The following is a 20,182-nucleotide window of genomic DNA, read 5'->3' as shown; positions in this document are numbered from 1 at the left end:
TCAGAGAATCATTTTGAGGCAGTTCACTAATAAAACATCATTTGTTGCAGGACTCGTCTTATTTTCAATCAGCTTGGGTATGAAGATTACAGTGCAGTTAACATACAGATTTTAGGGTCTGAAGACACATACGGACCTCACGCTAGAAGGAGTATAGATGGTGTAAGTATTCAGTGGGGTATTTTTAAACTTTTGCTGACCTCTGCTAATCTCTCTCTATTGTTATCTTTTCCGTAACCTTAAAGGAAGTTGCTATCATCTCAGGAATTTCACAGCATCATCTTGCAAAGAATTTGGTGTCACTACATAGTGTACAAAATTATGCAAAGACTTATGTCTTTGCAGTATTGTCTTTTCCAGAAAAATTGTTATTAAATCTTATAAAAATGTTGTTTTAGTCTATTCTGATGTTGTTCATCTAAAGAAATACCTCATTATAAAAGTTCTTGTGATGTAAGCTTTAAATTGCATTGAAGATAACTCTAAAAGACCACAGTATAAAGATCGCAGAGTCAGGAAATGACAGAATTATAATTTCCCATGCAGCTTTAAAACTGTCTGTGAGTACTATCTGTGAACCAGCCTTCAGCTCATCATTTTGTATTATGTTTTATGGCTTCTTATATTCATATGTAAGAACTTGAGTGATGACCATAGCAACTGCAATATCTACAGTAAGTTTTTGTAATCTACAGTATGGAAGTCCCTCTTTTTATAAAGGCCCTAAATCTTGTCCTCACTAACATACATGTTGAATATTTAGACAGCTTAGTTTTTTTCCAAAACAGTAGCATCTAATTCTTCTTTGTAAATGACAGTGTCTTGCGAAACTCTAAGGTATACATGTGGCAAAACTCGTCTCTGAGAATTTAATGTGAGGAATGTCAGCACTTAAAATAGCTGAGTATTTGTATTTATAGCAAATAAAAACACAGGATAGTGAGAATGCTAGTCAACTTTTTACTATAGAAATTAATTATTCATAGAAATTGTTTAAAGTACATCTGCAGCTGTTCATTTTAGTGTTGGAGCTTCAATTTAATTCTCCACAGCAGCAGAAGTTGCTTCTTGAGTAACCATCCGTATAACATGATCTTTTTCCTCCTTAAGATAATAAACTCCATTGTGTTAAAAGTGTATGACTGAGACTGCAGAATCAAGATTTTCAAACATAGGAACAGACGTTCCAGATGTTAGCTTGTCTCTGTTCTGTTAGTACCATCTGCTTAGGATTATTTATTGTAATTTATTCTTTAGTAATGTAGCTGTATAGTATGTTTTCTGCCTTGCTTATTGTATAGAGTGAATAAGGATTTGAGAAAGAGCTTCTTATCGTTTAATTTGTCTTTCTTACTGTACACTAAATGGGTTTTCCAGATCAAGTTGAATATTTATAGTATTTCTTAAATTTCAGTCACAGTGTTCAGGTTTATTGATAAAAGTAAATAATGTTATCTCTATTGTGTGTACTTCCCTTATATTTTATACAGGATGTGAGAGATGAGGCTGAAATATTGAAAATCCTTCTGCTGCCTTCCCCTTTCACCCTGTTTCTCCAGCAATTAGGAGAAACTAAGCAGAAGAGTTTTCATCTGGAAAATAGCAGTTGTAGCTTAAGAAGGAGGGAGGAGTAGAGCTTACTTCAGCATTTAAAATGTAAAGTTATGGAATTCTAGGCAAAACATCTGCCTTCAGGGATATCAGGGAGGAATTGTGTATTCTCTTAGACACTCTTTCTCAATGCAGCTTTCTGTGCAAAATTAGATCATTTGGATTGCAAATAACATTAGTCAAAACCAGAGCCTTGTTATGTTAGGCTGTACATTAACACACAAGAAACACAATCCCTGCTTTGAAAACTCTTCTATCTAAATTTATAGGAGAGAGGCAAATACGTATAGGAATGCTAAGACAGGAGTGGTATATCAAACCATACTTGGAGCTCATTGTAGATGTCTGGTATGACTAGGTTAATTTCCACGCGGGTCAGTCACTGTGTTGGTGAAGTCAGTTCCTATGCGAAGAAGAGGAGGAGGTTTGACTACATTAGCAAAGACAGTCAGTTTGGACTTTTTAAATCTTGAGTTTGCCTCGGTAGTTACGAAATCACAGGATAGTTATGAAATCGCAGTGCATCACAGATTTAGGCTTATATACTGTAGTCTGAGTTGCTAAGTGGAGGAACTTTGAAGGTCTTGGTATTGTCTAATCCTAACAACAGAAAGGAGCCTTGAGAAATTAAGAAACACTTTTACCCTTTCCCTTCTCCGTTTTTCCTGTCTTGTTACATGGCCTTTCCATGCCACTATCATACCTTGTTTAGCTACTGCTTTAGCGGCAGCAGCACAGCATGAGCCCAAAAAGGACTCAGCACTGAGTAACCCTAGTGATACTTAATTTATATATATATATATATATAAATATGTATAAATCTGTACATGCTGACTATGGATATAAGCACGTAATTTTACTTTTAGCAGTACTCATTAACTAAAATCTATTGTCTATAACTCTACAGCACAGCTTTAAGACTTGATGACATACAACTTTGCTATTTTTTGTGTGTCGTTTAATTACGATGCTGTAAGAATAGTCTACATCTTCAGTTTGATACTGAATTCATGCAGTTAGGACAAGATTTCTTTGATTATTTTGTAGATCATTTGTGTCATTCATTATCTTGCATCTGTTGGCAAGGAAGTAAGTATAGAACTTAAATGGAATACTGGAGATATGATAGAGTTTAGAATCAGGAAACGAATGTGAATGCATAAATTTGTTTTCTGCAAGAATATTTCTTGTTAATTACTACTAGTAGTAATTTAATATTTTGATAGCTTTTGAAATACTGAATGTAAGAAAAAAATGCATCTCTATGGAATTTGTGGTGTGGCTTCATGTTTTCTTTGTAGTAACTGTTCTTGTAACAGCCTTACTTTTTTTTTTTTTTTTTTTTTTTTTTTTTTAAGTCAAAACTAATTGGTTTCTTGTTATTTAAATGAACCTAGTCAGGACATCTTTTTGTACATTTGTAAAAGGAAATTTTTCTTGTTTAATTTCATGGCACAGTGATCAGGTCTTGACCTGATGGAAGATATTTCTCCCACATCAGTTCTGCTAAACTCTTATTCTAGAGTTTGCCTACATGTGTATTAACTAATTAAAAATGGGAATGAAGTTTGCAGGTTTTCCTACATGATACCATCTTTGCAGGCTTTTTCCAGGCAGGGAGTTTGAAGCCTGAGAAATGGTGTATCTCTCCCTATGCGTACGTCTACATAATCATACTTAAAGGTGAAACAAATTAACTGAAACTGTGGACTTACAAGTGCGTCAGTTACAGTATTTCAGAGTATTTTTCTGTAGACATGCACTAAAATAGGAATTAGTGAAATCCCAGCTCTCAAATTTACAAATGATTAAGAGTTGGGCTTAAAAGTACTGAAACAGGGAGATTTGCTTCATTGTTGCATTTTAGCTGACTGTGAATTATAAAGTCAGGAACTTTCCCTCTCTTTATATAGGCTACCATAAGTGAGCTTGTTCATTTATGTGTTTTGTCTCTGTGTGTTGGCTATTAGAATTGGAAAACAGAATTTAGCAATATATGTTAATGAAACAATTTTTGGGGATAGTGTAAGAGTATCCAGGATTTTGGTAGAGTACTACAACATGTATTATGAATGGCAATTCAGCAGCTGCCAGTGGGAAATACATCCATGTTCTTACATTGCTGAAGTTACTTAAATTCCTGAATTTGACTTGAGATTTTCTAATGTTGACATGTTCTACAATATTGCTTTGGGGAAAAATGTACTATATACACACAAGTAAATGACAGTAATATACAAGACATCAGTATTTCAAAAGCTTAACATTCAATTTGCTGTTTACTTTTATGTAATGCTTCTAAAGAATGCAGCTTTACAGAAATGTGGACAATTAAAATATGCAACATTAGAGTTAGGAGATACGTTTAAAAACTAGGAAAATTAGGAGTTTGGATGCAGCAAGTTAGTTTTGCTGCTTATTTTGGAGAGAGGAGCCTGTTTTTTTAAATGGAAAATGTTTAGTCCATCTTAAAATTTGAAAAAAATGGTAGTTTGATACTATGTTGTTATTAAATTTAAATTTATTAAAGTTCTGGTGAGTAAATTTGTATTTTGTTAGGTGTAATGGTTTAACATTTTTCACTGCCAGTTGTGTAAATTGGCAGCTGCTTCAAGTTATTTTTGAATTGTTTTAAATATGGTTTCTGGCCCTTCAAATGAGCGACACTTAGGTAACTTCAGATAGTGAGTAAACATCTAAACATACAGCAAGAAGGATGAGAGAGATGGTTTTCTTTGACCGCAGCATTAAATCAGTTCATCTAACAGCTGCATGCCAGTAAGTTCTACAGGTAATCCTGTTTCCATCAATTGGAGGAGAGTGGAGGAAAGATGCCATTAGTGTGAAGAGAAGTACCTCCCTCCCTCCCTCCCTCCCTCCCTCCCTCCCTCCCTCTCTCTCTCTCTCTCTCTCTCTCTCTCTCTCTTTTTTTTTTTTTTTTATATATATATGTTAAAGCCCAAAAGGTCTGGGGTTGAGTAGGGTAATGCTATTCCCTAGCCCAGAAGAGGGAGGAGGAGTCGTGCTTCCCATTCTTTCCATCTGACCAGAATTTTTAACATGCATTGGGAAACTGTTAAATGCTTCAGAAATGATTATATGTAAAGAGAAAAGTTGGTATATTCATTTTCTGGTTTAGCAAACTTCTAGAATAGATGCAGACTATCTTGAATCTTCCCAAATCTGATTGTTCCTTTCTTCCAAGAAAAGGTCCCCTTCAGCCTCTAAGTAGCTCTATGTTAGGATTTTCCTTCACTTCTGTATATTGCTACTCACATTTTTAGTAGAGCAGATACTGAATCTATCAGTATTCTTTAGACAGGGCATTTAGAGTGTTAGAGTCCATTGATCTCTGTAGAAAACTCCTTGGTATTATTGATGCTTCTGTGAAACATATCCTTTCCTATTGACATAAAACAGAACCTAGTATCTCCCAGTATCTTTTAGTCAAACTCCTCCTTTTCAAACTTTACATTGATTTAAGTAAGCCAAGAATTTCATGCATGTTTACTAAAGAACCTTTAGAAATTTTCTTCTTGTTCATTGACACAAAAAAGACAAAACTGAGCTTGGGGAATCAAGTCTGAAGTGGAAAATTAAAGTTTATGTAAGCCTGATGTGACTTTGGACACATAAGAAAAATTTAGCATGAACTTTAAATTGTGTAGTATAGGGTAGCTACCAGAAAGAAGGAATACCCTTCAGCAGGTTTCCAGGCTTGTGTGATGCTGTATGAGAAAATCTGAACCAACAGCAGATTTTTTTTTTTTTTTTTTTTACCTTGTGCAGGCCCATTTCATATGAACAATGGAAATATGGAAATACTTTTTTGAAGGGAGACAGAGCAGGTGTATGTAATATGATGGTTCATATACATATGGTATATGAATAGGTATATATAATCTGTTCAAAAGACTAGAGATTTCAAAGCAGACTCAAAGGTTGTTCTTGCTGATGGATGCAAGTGCTTGAAAAAATACACAGGTATAAGTGTTTGCCTGTTTTAAGGGGCAAGAAACCTGAATTTGACAGAAGCTGAATTTGACTACGAGAGATACAAAAGTGTACCTCAAATGCAGTAAGAGAGTATTCAGAAATCACGGTCAGGTACGTAGCTGAGGATTTCTAGCCATGTTATGTTTCCTTAGTATAAAGGGAAATATATTTAATAGAAGGTAGTACTAAAAGACCAGAAACTTGTCTTTGCCTTCAGTGAGACTTCATGTTCACTTCAAGCCTTTTGTTGGTGTGTTGATCCCAATGGAAGATCTTTCAGTGGCAGAAAAAGATTCTTACAGAATGAAAATCCTAAAGAAGAGAAAGTTGGTGCTGTTGGAGGGGTTGTTAGCTGACTGTAGGGTAGGTCAGTGTATTGGTTGGGTTTATCTTTAGAGTAGTGTCTGCTGTCTTTTGGAAAAGCGATGGTTTTTATAAGTTCCAGTCTTCAACCTAACCTCCAAGGAGTAGGTTTGGTTTCTTTTCTGCTTACCTTTTAATGCTAAGGGAAGTGAATGTGACTATCTTAACTTGATTCCAAAGTATTTTCAGTGGGTATGAAATAAAAGGAAAGTTAGTTTGCCAATCTCATGGAGAATATAGCAAAGTATTTCTTCTGTTGATATTGATTCTTATAGTACTTGATGCTTTAAGTCAGTTGGAGAAGATTCATGGTATCCTCGCAGTCTGAAATATGCAACAGTTAATTTCATGGTAGCAAAAGAATAAAGATAATGGAAACAATAATATAAAATTATGATGATGTTGGCTACACCTTGAAATGTCATAGAATGAAAATCATTATAACTTAGTAGTGGAAAGCACTAAAATTTCTGTTGATTTCAGTGGTGAGCTACAGTTCTTTTTCAGTTTCACAAATTTAACTAATGCTCTGCATGATAGCTAGTCTTCTTATCACTCTTACTTTCTACTTTTTGGAAGCAGGGTCCTCGGGAAGCTGTTGTTTGGCTTGCTGTACACCATAAACAAAAAGAGGCTGTAGAAATCTTCTCCAAAGAGATTGCACCAGCTGGAACTGGAATGGGTAAGTACTTGCATCTTTCTAAGAATCGGAAAAGGTTTTTTTGGTTTGTTTGTTTTCTTTTTTTTGTTCCTGAATACAAGTAGCACCCAAAGTCACAACCAGTTTCATAGAGCTGTGAGTAGTAGAACTAGTGTTTTTTAATGTGTTTTTATTCTTTGTAGAAATGGGACCTGCAGGCATTAACAAAATGACAGTTTTGGAAATCCACCTTTTTATTCCTTTGAGACTTTTCATCGTTCTGTTGTTGCTGACATCCTTTTCTGCATTTTTTTTTTCTTTATTCATCTTGTTATCTTTATTCTTTTACCATGGCCACACGGACAAGTGACAATGTTATATTCAGTTTCACCAGGTTATTAAAACTCAAAAAATGCCAATAAAACTCAATGGCAATAAGCATTAAGAATGTTACTCAGCTGGCAAAAATACACCACATGTTGTTTTGCTGTAGCATTGCAGCTTATCAGCTGCAGTTCAAGGGTGTTGAAGATTCTCTTCATCATTAGTATCTGATATTATTCCGAAGTTTTTTATAGATACTTCTCTACTTTTAATCTGTTCAATGTGTAGCTCCTTATATAGATGAGTTACATTTCAAAGTTGTATTCAAATCTTTTCTTAAATAATACCGCAGTAAGAATGCTAACGATGTATGCCTAATTCTTTATTCACCATATATATATATATATATATATATGTGTGTGTGTATATGTCTATATATACATATATAGATATATATATATATATAAACTCCTCAACTTAGATTCTGATTCTGCACTATTGTGTCTAATCTCAAATCAGTCCATCTTTAACACTTTTTATGATTTAGTATCTGCATCCATGTAAGTTTTTTGTTTTGTTTTTTTAATTGACTTCCTAAGTAAAAATTAAATATCAGGATATAACTACCTATCTTAGTTCTAAGTATATGTTTTAAGTGTTTTCATAGCTGGTGCGTAAGAGCCACGTATCTGAAATTATCTGTGCTGTGTTTGTCTTCTGTTTGTTCTAAAAAAAATCTTTGCATTGGTTCTTTGTAAATTTCGTTGTATTCGCTTAAGTTTTTAGGAAGACTTACCCCTTGATTATTTTGAAGAAACTGTTCATTTTTGTTTTCTGTTTTCTTCCCAAGTGACTTTTATCTTTCACCACTATCTGCCTCTGAGTTTTAAGCCGCACATTCGTATGTTGCGGTTTGACTGCTGTCACTCTATGGATACTAACCTATTAAATGGATCAAAAATAATGATAATAATAAAAGATTTTTGATAGTTAATTTTTGAGGACTACAGCTTAGATATTTTGCAGTTGTCTTATCTAACTTAGAGGTGTATATTGAGGGATTACAGAATCTTCCAAATTAATTGCATGAGTTTAATTTATATCTCTCAACTTCCCTAGCTAATCTAGAATCCTGGTTAACTTTTTTTTTTTTTTTTTCCTGCCTTGCAGTAAAGGAACTAATAAACATTTTATTTTCAGTGGATTTGAAACTGTATGCAAGTGTGCATGTTCTGTCTTGCTGTCTTTTTAGTGATAGCAGAGATATAGTTAATGTAGTAGCTGGGATTTTTTTTTTTAAGCTGTGTTTATAGAGACAGGGTCAACACATGGTCATTTTTTTTTCCTTACCAGATAGAACACAATAATGCAGAACTAATCAGGAATATTCATGCAGATGATTTTTAAAAATTACACAAAGACTAGTTAGTAGATCAGCATTTAATGTAGATGTAAATTGCTTCCAAGAAGTGCTTTTCTGTTGTATGAAAGATGGTGCTTTTACTGTTTGACCGAGCTTTCATTTTTAAAAAGAGAGGATTCATAATTGGAGTTTCTCCTTTTTCATTATTCAAGTAGACGTAACATACCTGAAACTAAAAATCTGTACTTATTCATTAATATATATATGGTAGACAACCCGCTGAACAAATTTCTCTTTGAATAAAGAAAAGCTGATTGGATTTGAAAGCAATTGCTTCTTTTTAAGACCTGAAGTTCTTTATAAGAAATGAAGTTAATGCACATATACTTGTCTTTCCAAATTCCTAATCTTTGCCTTGTATTTTATAAAGCAGCTATTGTGTAATTAAACATTCTTTGAGGGCTGAAAGTGTTAGGCTTATCAAAGTTTCATTTTTTCCATTCACCACTATTACCTGCAGAACAAGAAAGTCAAAAATCTGCACTACCTGGACAGGGTGGAGTACGTACAGTATCAAAATTGAGGTTGCCATAGTATGTGAACATCTGTATTTTAACGTGGCTGGCAGGCTTTCTGACAGCTCTTTTTCCCAGAGCTCCTGGGGAAGACCTGGATGTGTTCATGTTCAGAATCAGGTAGAAAGCTAGGCAGTCTGTTTGGATAATTGTTGTGGTGTTGGTTTTGTTTTTTAAAGGGATCATTTGAACTTTCTAGAACATCCTGTACCATTTATTCATTAAAAATCTACTGCATTTGATAGAACTGCTACTAATGAGCAGCAATGGGAAATAGCATGCTTCTGGATCATCTAGGGTATCCAGTGATAAATAGTACTTTATTTTCTTGCCAGGTACAGGACTACAAGATTTTTGGCCTCCTTGGTGTAAGTTACAGTGTCAGAGGGTATTAGAGACTACTGACAGGCTTCCAAATGGTTGAACAAGCCCCTAACTAGCCAGTTTAATTATGCCTTGTATCTCCAGTTTCTGTGAAGATGATTAAAACTTCTTCATACTGTCATTATTTTTGGTTGCTGTTACATGCTACATTTCCATACTGCCTGCACAGATGGATTCTGTGTATGCAGAAAGGTGTGTGTGGGGGGTTAGGTTTGGAAACTTAAATGCTTAGCAGGCTGCATATTGATCTGGTGTTCTTTTACGGCAGTCGTTTTCAAGCTTCTCCCCTCCCGTTAGCAAAATCCCACTAAGTCTCACTAAAGAAAATAACCGATTCAGCACTGTCGACCAGTAATTAGCAGTGTATTGATAACTGAATCAACTTACAGCTTTTTGTTTCTGTGTGTTGGCTGCCGGCTTGTTGTGAAGAACAGAGCTAGGAATGCCCACAACGATAAAAGTCGTTGTTGCTTCAGTCTCTTACGTGGATGAAGCATGCCTACCTGATGAGGTTTTGCAAATCCAACATAGTATGATGTAACCTTGAGTGGCTTTTATGTCACATGTCAAAATGGTGGCAGTTGTGGGGGTGAACAGCAAGTGAGGTTTTAAGCATGAGTAGATTTTTCCTGATAAAAACACAAGTGCACGTGCAGTCTAGGCTTAGGTGCACGTGCACCAGGGTTTCAAAGGTTGCTGGCTTAGTCTTGGGCTGCTTGGCTCTATTGTATTAGTTATCTTTTATGGAAGGAGAGGTAATGATTAGGGGAATGATTGCAATAAAAATTTTTTTTTGTATATTCTTTAATGAAAAAAAATTAGGAAAAACAGGAACGAATTAAGAATCCTTGAAAACCAACAGCAGGGAGAAAACAGGAACTGTTAGTCTGCAGGGTGATGTCACCTGAACTGAAACACTTCATTCCATTATGTTTTGGACATTTTGAGAGGAAGTAACATTCATTTGGTCTGTGTCAGACAAAAATAAAAACCTGGAAATTTTCTCCCATTTTAATTGGACTGTGTCTAGTGATTGTAGAATATTGTTTATAGCCATGTATTTTTTTTTACATCAATAGCAGTTTCATGTCTGTTACTTTAATGTGTGGTCGGTTGTACAGATAATAATTGTCAAATAGAGCACCTTTCATCCAAGAATAGAAAGCTGTGTAAACAGGAACTAACTAAGCTTTATGATATCTAGTAGTACTGGAAAGTATTACAGCTGCTTTGGAGATGTTTTCCTGAGATAGCAGAAGGAGGCATAACCCAAAAAGAATTTGAATCTGAATTTTAGACACTGCTTTCTCTGTAATAAATGCTAGAGGGAGGTCTGAATTGCTTCTGCTCTGGTCCTTGGGGCTTATCAGTATTCAGATTTATTAGAGGGAGGCAGCAGCAAGCCTAGGCTCTTAGGTTTACGTGTTTACCAACTACATCTTCTTTGACAGAATCCAGGATCACCATCGCTCTTGGAGTGACCTGAAAGTGTTCAGGTTCATTCAATTTGCTAGTCATACTTAGCACCATGACCTAAACTTGGTTTTATTTTGGCAGTAGTATCATAGTGTAAGAATTACAGATAATAGAGATACTAGTTAATTTAACTGTCAGTAGTAAAAAACGAGTTTTGATTGCTTTCATTTTGGCTAAGCTTAAACCATTTAATGTTTTTCTGAGCTGATAAATTTTTGAGGAAATTTTCAGCCATACTTTTTCAGAATTTGCAAGGAATAAGAGTAAAACGAAAAGAGTGTACTTTTCCGTCATGCAGAGAAAAGGAACCTGTAACAATTTTGTTGAGAAGTAATCGTCATAATGTTTCATAGCAAAGTCTTAAAATTCAGGGTGCTATGTCTTGCATGTCAGAAATGTGCTTTTAGCTCTGCTGGTGAACCTTAAGTCTTCATGTCCATATTTCTTAACTTTTGACTGATTTTGCAGATTTGGTTGTTTTTAAACTTTTTTAGATATGATAAATTGTTTTATGTAAGAGCAATAAAACTTAGCCCTCATAAAAGGAAAAAAATGTTAAATTTCTGATTTGTGATTACTGATCTTCTTTTTTTTTGGTGGCTTTTTCTGAAAATTAGTAGAAGAAGAAGACATCCATCACAAGGGTTTGTACTGGTTTGAAATTTTCTATTCCTTAGGGAATCTGTGCCTTAGTGTTAGAAAGAAAAGATGGAGTGTTATGTATGGGTTAGAATTGACTGAAGCTTTTTTTTTCCTTACCCTGAAATAAATAAAAGGTGTTAGATCTGCAAGAGAGAAATTTGGGAGAGCCACACCTTGTAAAAAATACAAACTTTTATAATCAAGAATGAATGATTAAAATTTTTATAGCTGTTTCCTAATGTTTTTTCCTAATGCTTTTTAAGTTTTCATTGTTCTTATGCAGACCATTGAGGCACATGAGCATACACTTGCACAGTAGTGTTCTGTAGTACAAATCTCAATTTCAAACTTGCATATGAGATTCTTAAGCCCAGAGAAGAATTTGAAGTTACTGTGTACATAGATGTGCCATACATGAGTGATTCGTTGTTTTCTGTGTTTGGATTGGAACACTTTTGCTGTAAACTTTTGTTGAGCATGATACTTAGTTCACTAGTTTAAACACTTAATCAGTTTTCGTTTGGAGTCTGCTATAATGACAAGATTAAAGGGATACAAGCTCTTAAAAAAACCCAACTAATCTCTTTTTTCAGTTTTATAATTAATATATGATTTTAATAATCCTTCAGTTAGTAAAATCTTGCTTTTTGTTTACTTGGTTTTATTTCTTTATACTTAGAAGATTGATCATAAGCTCAGAAAAGATGGATTTAAATTTGTCTGTAATGTTTAGCCGTAATAGAAGGTTGTTAGAGCTATATCCGTGTTCTACGCAGGAAGCTTTTGTGTGCTTTGCAAAGATCATAGTAGGAATTAAAACACCGGAATTTCACTGCTGAGCTTCAGTAGACGAATCCTAGGCTCATGAACTCCGACTCAGATTTTTAAGTCTATAATAGCCTGCAGGAGTTTAGTTAAGTTCTTTATAGTACAGTCTAAGAAAATTCACCCTTGCTTCATTAAAGCTAATAACCATCAACCAGTTTGTAGTATTAAGGGAAAATGTCTGTATTATACACAGTTCTGTCAGCCGTATGGTTAACATTTTAAATATTTTTTTTATTGATGCACAGTATATATTCCCGTCTAAGTTTTCCTTAAATTCAGATATTTTATTCGGATCAAAATCCAAAGTAAAAAAGGCTCAGGAAGAGCCTTGCTGAGGGAAGTTGATGTTTTCAGTTTAATAGGCTTCAGTAGCTAAGAAGTGTTTCACTAATAGCTGGAATAATGTGCTGACCCTTATTTCACATTAAAATGACCGGAGTTTGACACTAAGATGACAGCTGGTTAATACAGCTTGATATTTTAAAGTGCTTGAGTATATGTAAATATTTTGACTGATCTCATAAGTGTGTTGGAAGATACTTCGAGAAATGTCCTAGTTTAACAATTTACTGCAGTTCCCATTTTTTGTGTGAGAATAATTCTGCAGAAGATATTTTATCTGCTCTATTCAAAGGACATAGATAGAACAATTAAGGACATATAATTGACCCCCATAAACAAAGATTTTACATATTTTATATTTTTACTGAACAATATTGTAATTGCTGTTGACTGTAAAGTCCTGGATTTCAGATTCCCCTATTTGATCGCTTAAAAATCCCCATAATACTTGGAAACTAGACTTCTTAAATGACTATTTAAAAAAAATACTTATATATTTATATATATGTATGTATATGTGTCTTTAAAATATGAAATAAATATATTGATAACCTTTGGCTGAATTTATTCAATCACAATGGAAATAAGAAGGATGAATGATTTAGGGTCAAAAAATGCCAGTCAGCAAATGAGACGTGATTGTATTTTGGAATACAGTGAAGTTTCAAAGAAAGAAGTGTCACCTGTTGAATTTAAACTATTTAAAGTTTTTTAGCTCTTTGTTTTTTGACTAGTCAGAGCATTCTGACTTTTTTACTCCAAAACATTTTGCAAAATAAGTTTAATGTGATCTAGCACTTTTCATTCAAATATTGTGTGGTGTTCTTTTCTGTTGAAAAGTATATAGGTTTGTACAGAAACTCTTAAAGAATTGGGAGGATAGAAGTTGGTTATGGGATAATAGTAATAATCCAAAATTAGATGTAACCTTTAAAGTACCATTTGAATAAGACAGAGGAACTGTAAAGGAAGCAAAACATGAGGGGGCTTTTCTACCATCAGTAAGTCTAATGAGTAATTCTGAAGGCTGGTATTAATGAATATTAATGATTGTTTTGCTGCAAATTTACATCTTATAGGTTGATTGCAAGTTCCAGCAGAAGCTTTTCTGGCCATGGGGCATTTTGCAGGGTATAAAGATGGCATAGATTATCTGTTTGCAATATGTGTTAAAACATGGCAGTTACACATACTTAAATAGGTGCTCCTTTGGGCCTGTTTTAAGCATTCTTTTTTCAAGGGCTGATTTTTTAGAGGCTCTACTCCCTGAAATGCTTGTTTGAACATCAGAGTTGGTGCAAGTGAGGAGGCCTGGTGCTCTTTCCTATGTGTGCTGCCAGAATTCTTGAAAGTGTTGGTATTTACAAATAAGTTCTCAGGTAAGTTTCGTACAGTAATGAAATAAAAAGACTGAGGTGCAGAGGACATCTTAGAACAGAGAAGACATACATGGGAGATCATGTAGAGGACACTGTAGAACTGCTGTACAAAGAAGTATCACTTGAGCAGACTTCACCTTGTGTTATCTACATGCAGCTCTGTCACCACAGCACTGCTGAATCATAGATCAGGGGAGTGGATATTATTAGGCTTTGCCTTAACCACCAAGTGGTTATTCTTGGATTCCTCTCCATCCTTCCGATTTGGCTGACATGTGCTGTTGGGGCCAAAACTTAGCTTACAGGTGGGCTAGAAGAATGGTAAACAGAAGGGAAAAAGTTACAGATAAAAGTGTATGGATGTGTACACACAGAGTATGATGGCTTGTTTTTCCTAAGGAAAAATGGATAAGAAGATTGAAAGTAGGCTTGAGGGAGGAGTCATACAGTGAAAAGGTAATGTAAGACTGTATGAAGAATTGTATGGATTAACCAAAGAGAAGCACTTGCTAAGTACTAATTCATTCTTTATTCATAGATTCAGGATAGATTCATACCTCTTTAAGCGCTGGTCCCCAAAGGAAGGGTCCTAAACAAGTCACCTACACCGCATCTCTGTAGAGCAGTTCACTTCTGTGTGCCTGCAGCTATCACTGACTTTAGTAGACTTGGTACCTGATATTCCTCCAATCATGTCTTAATTAAGTGGAATTTAAATGGCATAATCCTCAATATTGACCTTTAGCTTTTAAATATGCAGCCACATAGAGGACTTTTAGCATCAGGTGATCTCCTCAGGCATTGTAAGAGAAAATGTTCTAGAAAACAGCAGGCTATTGAATTGGACCCTTGATGCAAAATAAATGTGATCGTATTTGATATAGTGATTGCACCAGACAAATTCTGTAACTAGTGCTGATCCTGAACAGAATATAGGTGGATTGAAAGGAAGAGTTCTGACAGTTTTATCAGCTTAACACAGGTATTCAGCTCAATGTATGATGCAGCAGAAGCTGGCAGTTACCTACCAGTGATGAGTTGGCAGTCCTGGCCAACTGCAAGTGAAAGCAGTCCTTGAGGAGGGTGACTGGTAGCAGATAGGGTGACACCATGATTTGTGGTACTTTCTTTATCTACTTTGTTGGACATGATGCATAGAACTCTTTGAATGGAGTTCTGATGGCTAGTGGTGCTCATGCAGATTTCTGGGCAAGGAGATCAACAGCTTCAAGATAGCTGATAAGCACCTGCTTGATGCTGCAGCCTGATCAATACTCTCTGCAAGTGCAATGAGTGATTCGTGCTGTGTGCCATAGACATAAAGGTAAGTCTTCTTCCGGAAAGGATAGAGGGAGAGCATCTGCACAGATATTTAAGTAAACAACATAGAGAGCATGAAGTGCGGCATGAGTAGGTGATCTTACCTGGAAAGTGTCTTGGGAAAACAATTGTTCTAAAGAGATCAAAGTTCGCTTTGTGGAAATAGCTCTGGCTGCAGTGGCAAACCTGCTGTTCGAAGGTGTACTTCACCTTCTTTGTCTTCTCCCAGCTTTACCTGAGAAATGCTGTGGGGATCTGAGCCATGGGAGGCGAGGTCTTGTGCTCTAGTGCTGTCTGTTTACACAAATAACAAATCAAGTGTGAACCAAAATAGATTTTAAGAGTTGTTTTCTCTTCTGTGCTTTAAGTCTAAGTTGGAATTACACTCACACACTCTCTCTCACTCACTCACTCACTCTTAGATTATACTTAAATATTACTTATCGTAACGTAAACAATGATTGGATTATTTTAAGATAGAAATGGATAACTACAACTGGGATATTGTTACAACTTTGTTCTGCAACTGCATTTATTTGCAGGGGTATCCATACCAGCTCCAGATCCAGGTCTGCTATTACTGAAGTTTGCACTGGAGAACTTTAGAAGAATAATAATAGCAAATTGCTATATTTGGTGGTGGTTGTACCCTTGAGGTGTAAGCACAACTGCTGCTCTTGGATTGTTTTCTTACTAGTATTTAGAGAACTGCTTTCTTTTAGGAGCCAAATGCCATTGTATGAGAGCAGACAAGTGAAGAGCTTTCTCTGAAGCTTTCAGGAAGTTGAGATTGATTTCAGAGCAAAATCTGGTATCCTTAATGAGCAGTTCAGCTGCTTAGCAGGAAGTCAGTCATGTGACAGTCCACAGATAATTTAAATGAACTAACTTTATGAACCTATATTTTGAACATGACCTTACCATATCCAGCCTCCTGCCCCAACAACCTAAATAAACAAAAAACAAGCATAGTTCAGTAAAATAACTGTGTGTGGGGGGGTAATACTGAATTGTAATTAATACAGTTTTCTTCCTCTGCTTGAGAGAAAGCATAGGTAGTATTATAGAGCTGAATCTTCACTAGATGATTTAAGATTGTGTAAATGTAGAGTAAGCAATTGTTCTTCATTCTATTCTCTTTTTTTTTTTTCAGTATAACTTTGGGAGCGGGGAGGTGATTTTTCATGGCTTTTAGTTGAAGGCATTCTTTTCTCTCTGTATACTAATCCCCAATTCTTTGAGTTGTTCTCAAGTGTAGCACCTTCCAAAGGTTACTGTGTTTTTCAGCCTCTGGCTAAAATGCAGTTAGTGAAGGCTATTTGTCTGGTGTAACGGTTATGATGCGCAATTATTGCCGTGGCCAAGCTGGTAGAGTGATCAGTCAAAAGACCTCTTCCATAACTTTTAAGTTTTATTTACTGTAATTGCCATCTATGAGTCAATCATTCAGATATGCACTGAACTTAAGTACTATCAATTCAAAATATGTCAGATTATAGAGGGGTGCGATCAAGGTAAAACTATATTTGTAATTTATGTGGCATCATCCCTTTTCAAAGACTTAATTCAAACACACTTTTAAATGTTACTTCAGTGAACTTACCCTTCCAATGAATATGGGTATAGCTAGACTCTATAATCTGGACCTATGCTGTGTTGCAACTTGTATACTATCACTGCTGCGTGTCTGTGTTAGCAAGGCACTGGATCCAAGCTCGTACAGCCTACCAAGAGTTAGAGGTTATCAGTGCAAGCGTAGTACCGCACTGGCATAGTTACATGGCTTTGTAGTGTTTGGAGTGTGGACAAAGTGAATTAACACCTGGAAAAAGCATGCAGCAAAGTGAGTACGTTAGCCAGGTTTAATTTGAGTAAATATACTATGTGGGCAACTTCTTAAAGCTTTTGTTTTTGAAGGTACTGCTTACATGGCTGTTATTTCTTAGGTTGATATAATTGATCCAGTTTATAATTTCTTTATCCTGCCAGTAGAGTATAGACTTCTGATGTATTATGTATGTCCATGCCAAAATAAAGTATCAGAAGCTATCCTTAGGATGAAGAGAGCAGAACTATTTCTGTCAGAAATACTGAGCTGTTAGATCTGAGTTTAATGGTATGAAAGCGTGGACACCTGACGCTGAGATTAGACATGAGTCTAATCGCAGTGCTGATGTACTGTAAATCTAGGCTTGCACCAGTGACTTAAACCCCTAAATTTGCCTGTGTATCAAAGAGAGAATGGGATCTCCACAACCCTCCATCTTAAGAATATCTAAGTTAGCCGGTGGAAATGCTAAAGAGAAAGATGCATAAATCTAAATAACATAGCCATGTTAAACGACTATTAAAATAAGCCATGATTCGAATTCAGAATTATTTTGTCTGTTATCTTCAAATAAAAAAACAAAAAAAACCCCAAAATTCCCACCAACAAAAAACAAAGTTATTTTTCTACCGAATGTAGAAATGCTTGGCACTGGCATACAGAAATAATATTAAATTTTTTGTACAAATGAGTTTGTTTTGCACCTTTTTATCTGTTGCATACAATGTTTGGATGTATTAATTTGTGATGCCATACATAATTTGCTAAGTGCTTTCCAGTATTTATTAAATCTGAACCATAGGAATGATTCCAGCTACAGCAGAGTAAGAGCCCAGTGTTGTGAAAATGGGTATAACAGTTACATTGTTAATTTCATTTCCAGCACCAGGTCTCACTGGAGTTGTTGGAGGACGTCCTAGAGTGTAAGTTTACTTTTGATCGTTAAGTTGTTTTAATGTATAATGATAATGTTCTCACTGCTCACCACTACAATAAAAAAAATAGCAAAAGCAACTGTAAAGTCTTTTAGTTGCATGTTATGCTTAATAACTAGTAACAAGATAATAGTGAATACTGGAAGGTACACATGCGATAATAAACTTCTCTGTTGGATTACTGGATGCGAGCCACTTAAGTCTCTGGTCATGTCGCAGCAATATCTTTGTTTAATGAAATGTAAGAAAAGCTTTAGATACAACCATAAGGCAGGGCATTAGCCAGGAATATGTTAACACGTGAAGGTTGTTGAATCAGATTTGGTTTGAACCTGTTCGGTTTGGAAACGAGCTCAGCAAACTTTTGACTGTACCCACCCATTTCAGCTAGAATTGGCTTTTTTGTGAGGTCAGTATACACACAGAATTGTCCTTACAAAATACCTCCTTTTGCAGTGTCAACGTAAACATATTAAATAACTGAGCTGAAATCAGAACAATTTTAAGCATACGAAAAATCCTGTTTTGGTTCAGTACTTTTCTGTACGTGATTAAAATAAGCTGGTGATTCATATGTTCGCCTTACCATAGTTACTCATGAGAACATCTGAAACTTTTCTATGCCTAAGCAAATATACAAGAGATGTCTGTCCTCTGCACATGGAGATAGATGAGGACTGCAGATGCACTTCCGCTAGCTCTTTGTAACTAGTTTAGATATCAATGTTGGGCTAACCAGAGTGTCATAGACTTCAGCTTCCATGTAAGTGCATCCTTTTTCAAGAAAATATTCTGCTACTCTTCTCCCTTTCTCTCCCCTTCCCCAAAATTTATTCAAAATTTCTCAAAACAGTTACCATGAGATGTGTGCTGAAAAGTGGAACTGTCTATTCATTCGATTGTAGCAGAATAAAGTTACAAGTAAAAATAATTCAATCGATTTGATGTGATGGACAAAGGAAGTAGTAAGGACAATAGTTTTGACATTAAAATTAAATTTGTTGCCTTTACTGCTAATGTATGACCAGAATAAAAATGATATATTTAGAAATGAAATTTATTTTATATGATGCTTTTATCATTCTGTCGTGAATTCAAGCTTTCACGTGCCATTTTATCTCCGAATACACATGGAGTTAAGGGATAAAAAACTTAGCAGAAAACAAATGTGCATTTTGGTTGGCCATTCCTGATGTTAGAAATGTTTAAGTAGATACCACGTAAAGTTTCCTCCTTTTTGCTGTCTGTGGTTGTATGTGTGGTGTTTTGTTTGTTCATTTTACAAAATCTTGCTTCTTAGTAATAAGTTTAAGTTAAGCTTCAAACGAATGAAGCTTTTCAGGCTTATCAAAGTTGTTTGGAAAACCACTACTAACCACAGCTAAATAGCTTTTAAGTTCCCATTTTTTTTTTTCTCAGAATCTGAATAATCTAAAGATGCATGAGCTGATGTTTTCATTAAATTCTGATTAAGTGGGTTTATAGTGGTTGTTTTGTGTGTTTAGGTCTCCGGTTTTGAAACCATTCTTCTTCCTTTATCCCAAAAGCAATGTCCAGGTAAGAACTACTCCTTAAAGCCTGTTCTGCTTCTTTGAAGGCATTTGCAAACACTGTGCTGACTTCAGGATTTTTCAGTGACTTTTTGAGTCTTAAAATTGCAATGTGTACTAGTAAATTTCATTGCAAAGTATTTCCTAGAAACTAATACTGCTTGCACAGACTATTCTACAGCAATTGAACATGCAAGCTCTGCAGTTTAATTTCTGAAGTATCCTATATGAATTTAAGTTTTTGTGATCATTTCACATGATATATTTTAAACTTCTCTTTACAGTTTTATAGAATTGCATTCTTAAACTACTTTGTTTTTTTTTTTTTTAACAAAGCTTTTGCTAGTGGAAATTATAATACTTTTTAAATTAAGGGCCTTCTTTAAAGAGAAGGTGCTGGGTGTTGTGAGACTTGAATTTTCTTCTTGTGAACCTGAACAAGTACTTTAATCTTTTTTGTATCTGTTCATTGTTTTTGTATGGTACTGGAAGTAACTATTAAAATCAAAGAATTTCTCTTAATGTGAAACCTGTGTGGATCAGAGGAGAGCTAGATGTTTTCCTTCCAATTTTCCTGTATGTAAAAATGGGAGTAGTGATTTCTACTCCTAATTATATTGCAAAAA

The 20,182-nt window shown here is 35.2% G+C and overlaps 1 protein-coding gene across 1 annotated transcript in view; it reads left to right on the top strand.

Annotated features, from left to right (window-relative positions):
- LOC134140076 (uncharacterized) overlaps nt 1-20,182 on the top strand; it is a 67,877-nt gene that overhangs the window by 29,385 nt on the left and 18,310 nt on the right. The window contains exons 12-15 of the mRNA XM_062574938.1: nt 51-162; nt 6,553-6,652; nt 17,955-17,994; nt 19,512-19,563. Coding sequence (XP_062430922.1) covers nt 51-162; nt 6,553-6,652; nt 17,955-17,994; nt 19,512-19,563 — 304 coding nt within the window. The remainder of the gene's footprint in view (nt 1-50; nt 163-6,552; nt 6,653-17,954; nt 17,995-19,511; nt 19,564-20,182) is intronic.

This window comes from Rhea pennata, chromosome 4 (genome assembly GCF_028389875.1).
Source record: "Rhea pennata isolate bPtePen1 chromosome 4, bPtePen1.pri, whole genome shotgun sequence".
In the NCBI taxonomy this organism is placed as follows: domain Eukaryota; kingdom Metazoa; phylum Chordata; class Aves; order Rheiformes; family Rheidae; genus Rhea; species Rhea pennata.
Note: the sequence above shows the minus strand (reverse complement) of the source record. Positions and strands in the feature narration are given on the sequence as shown.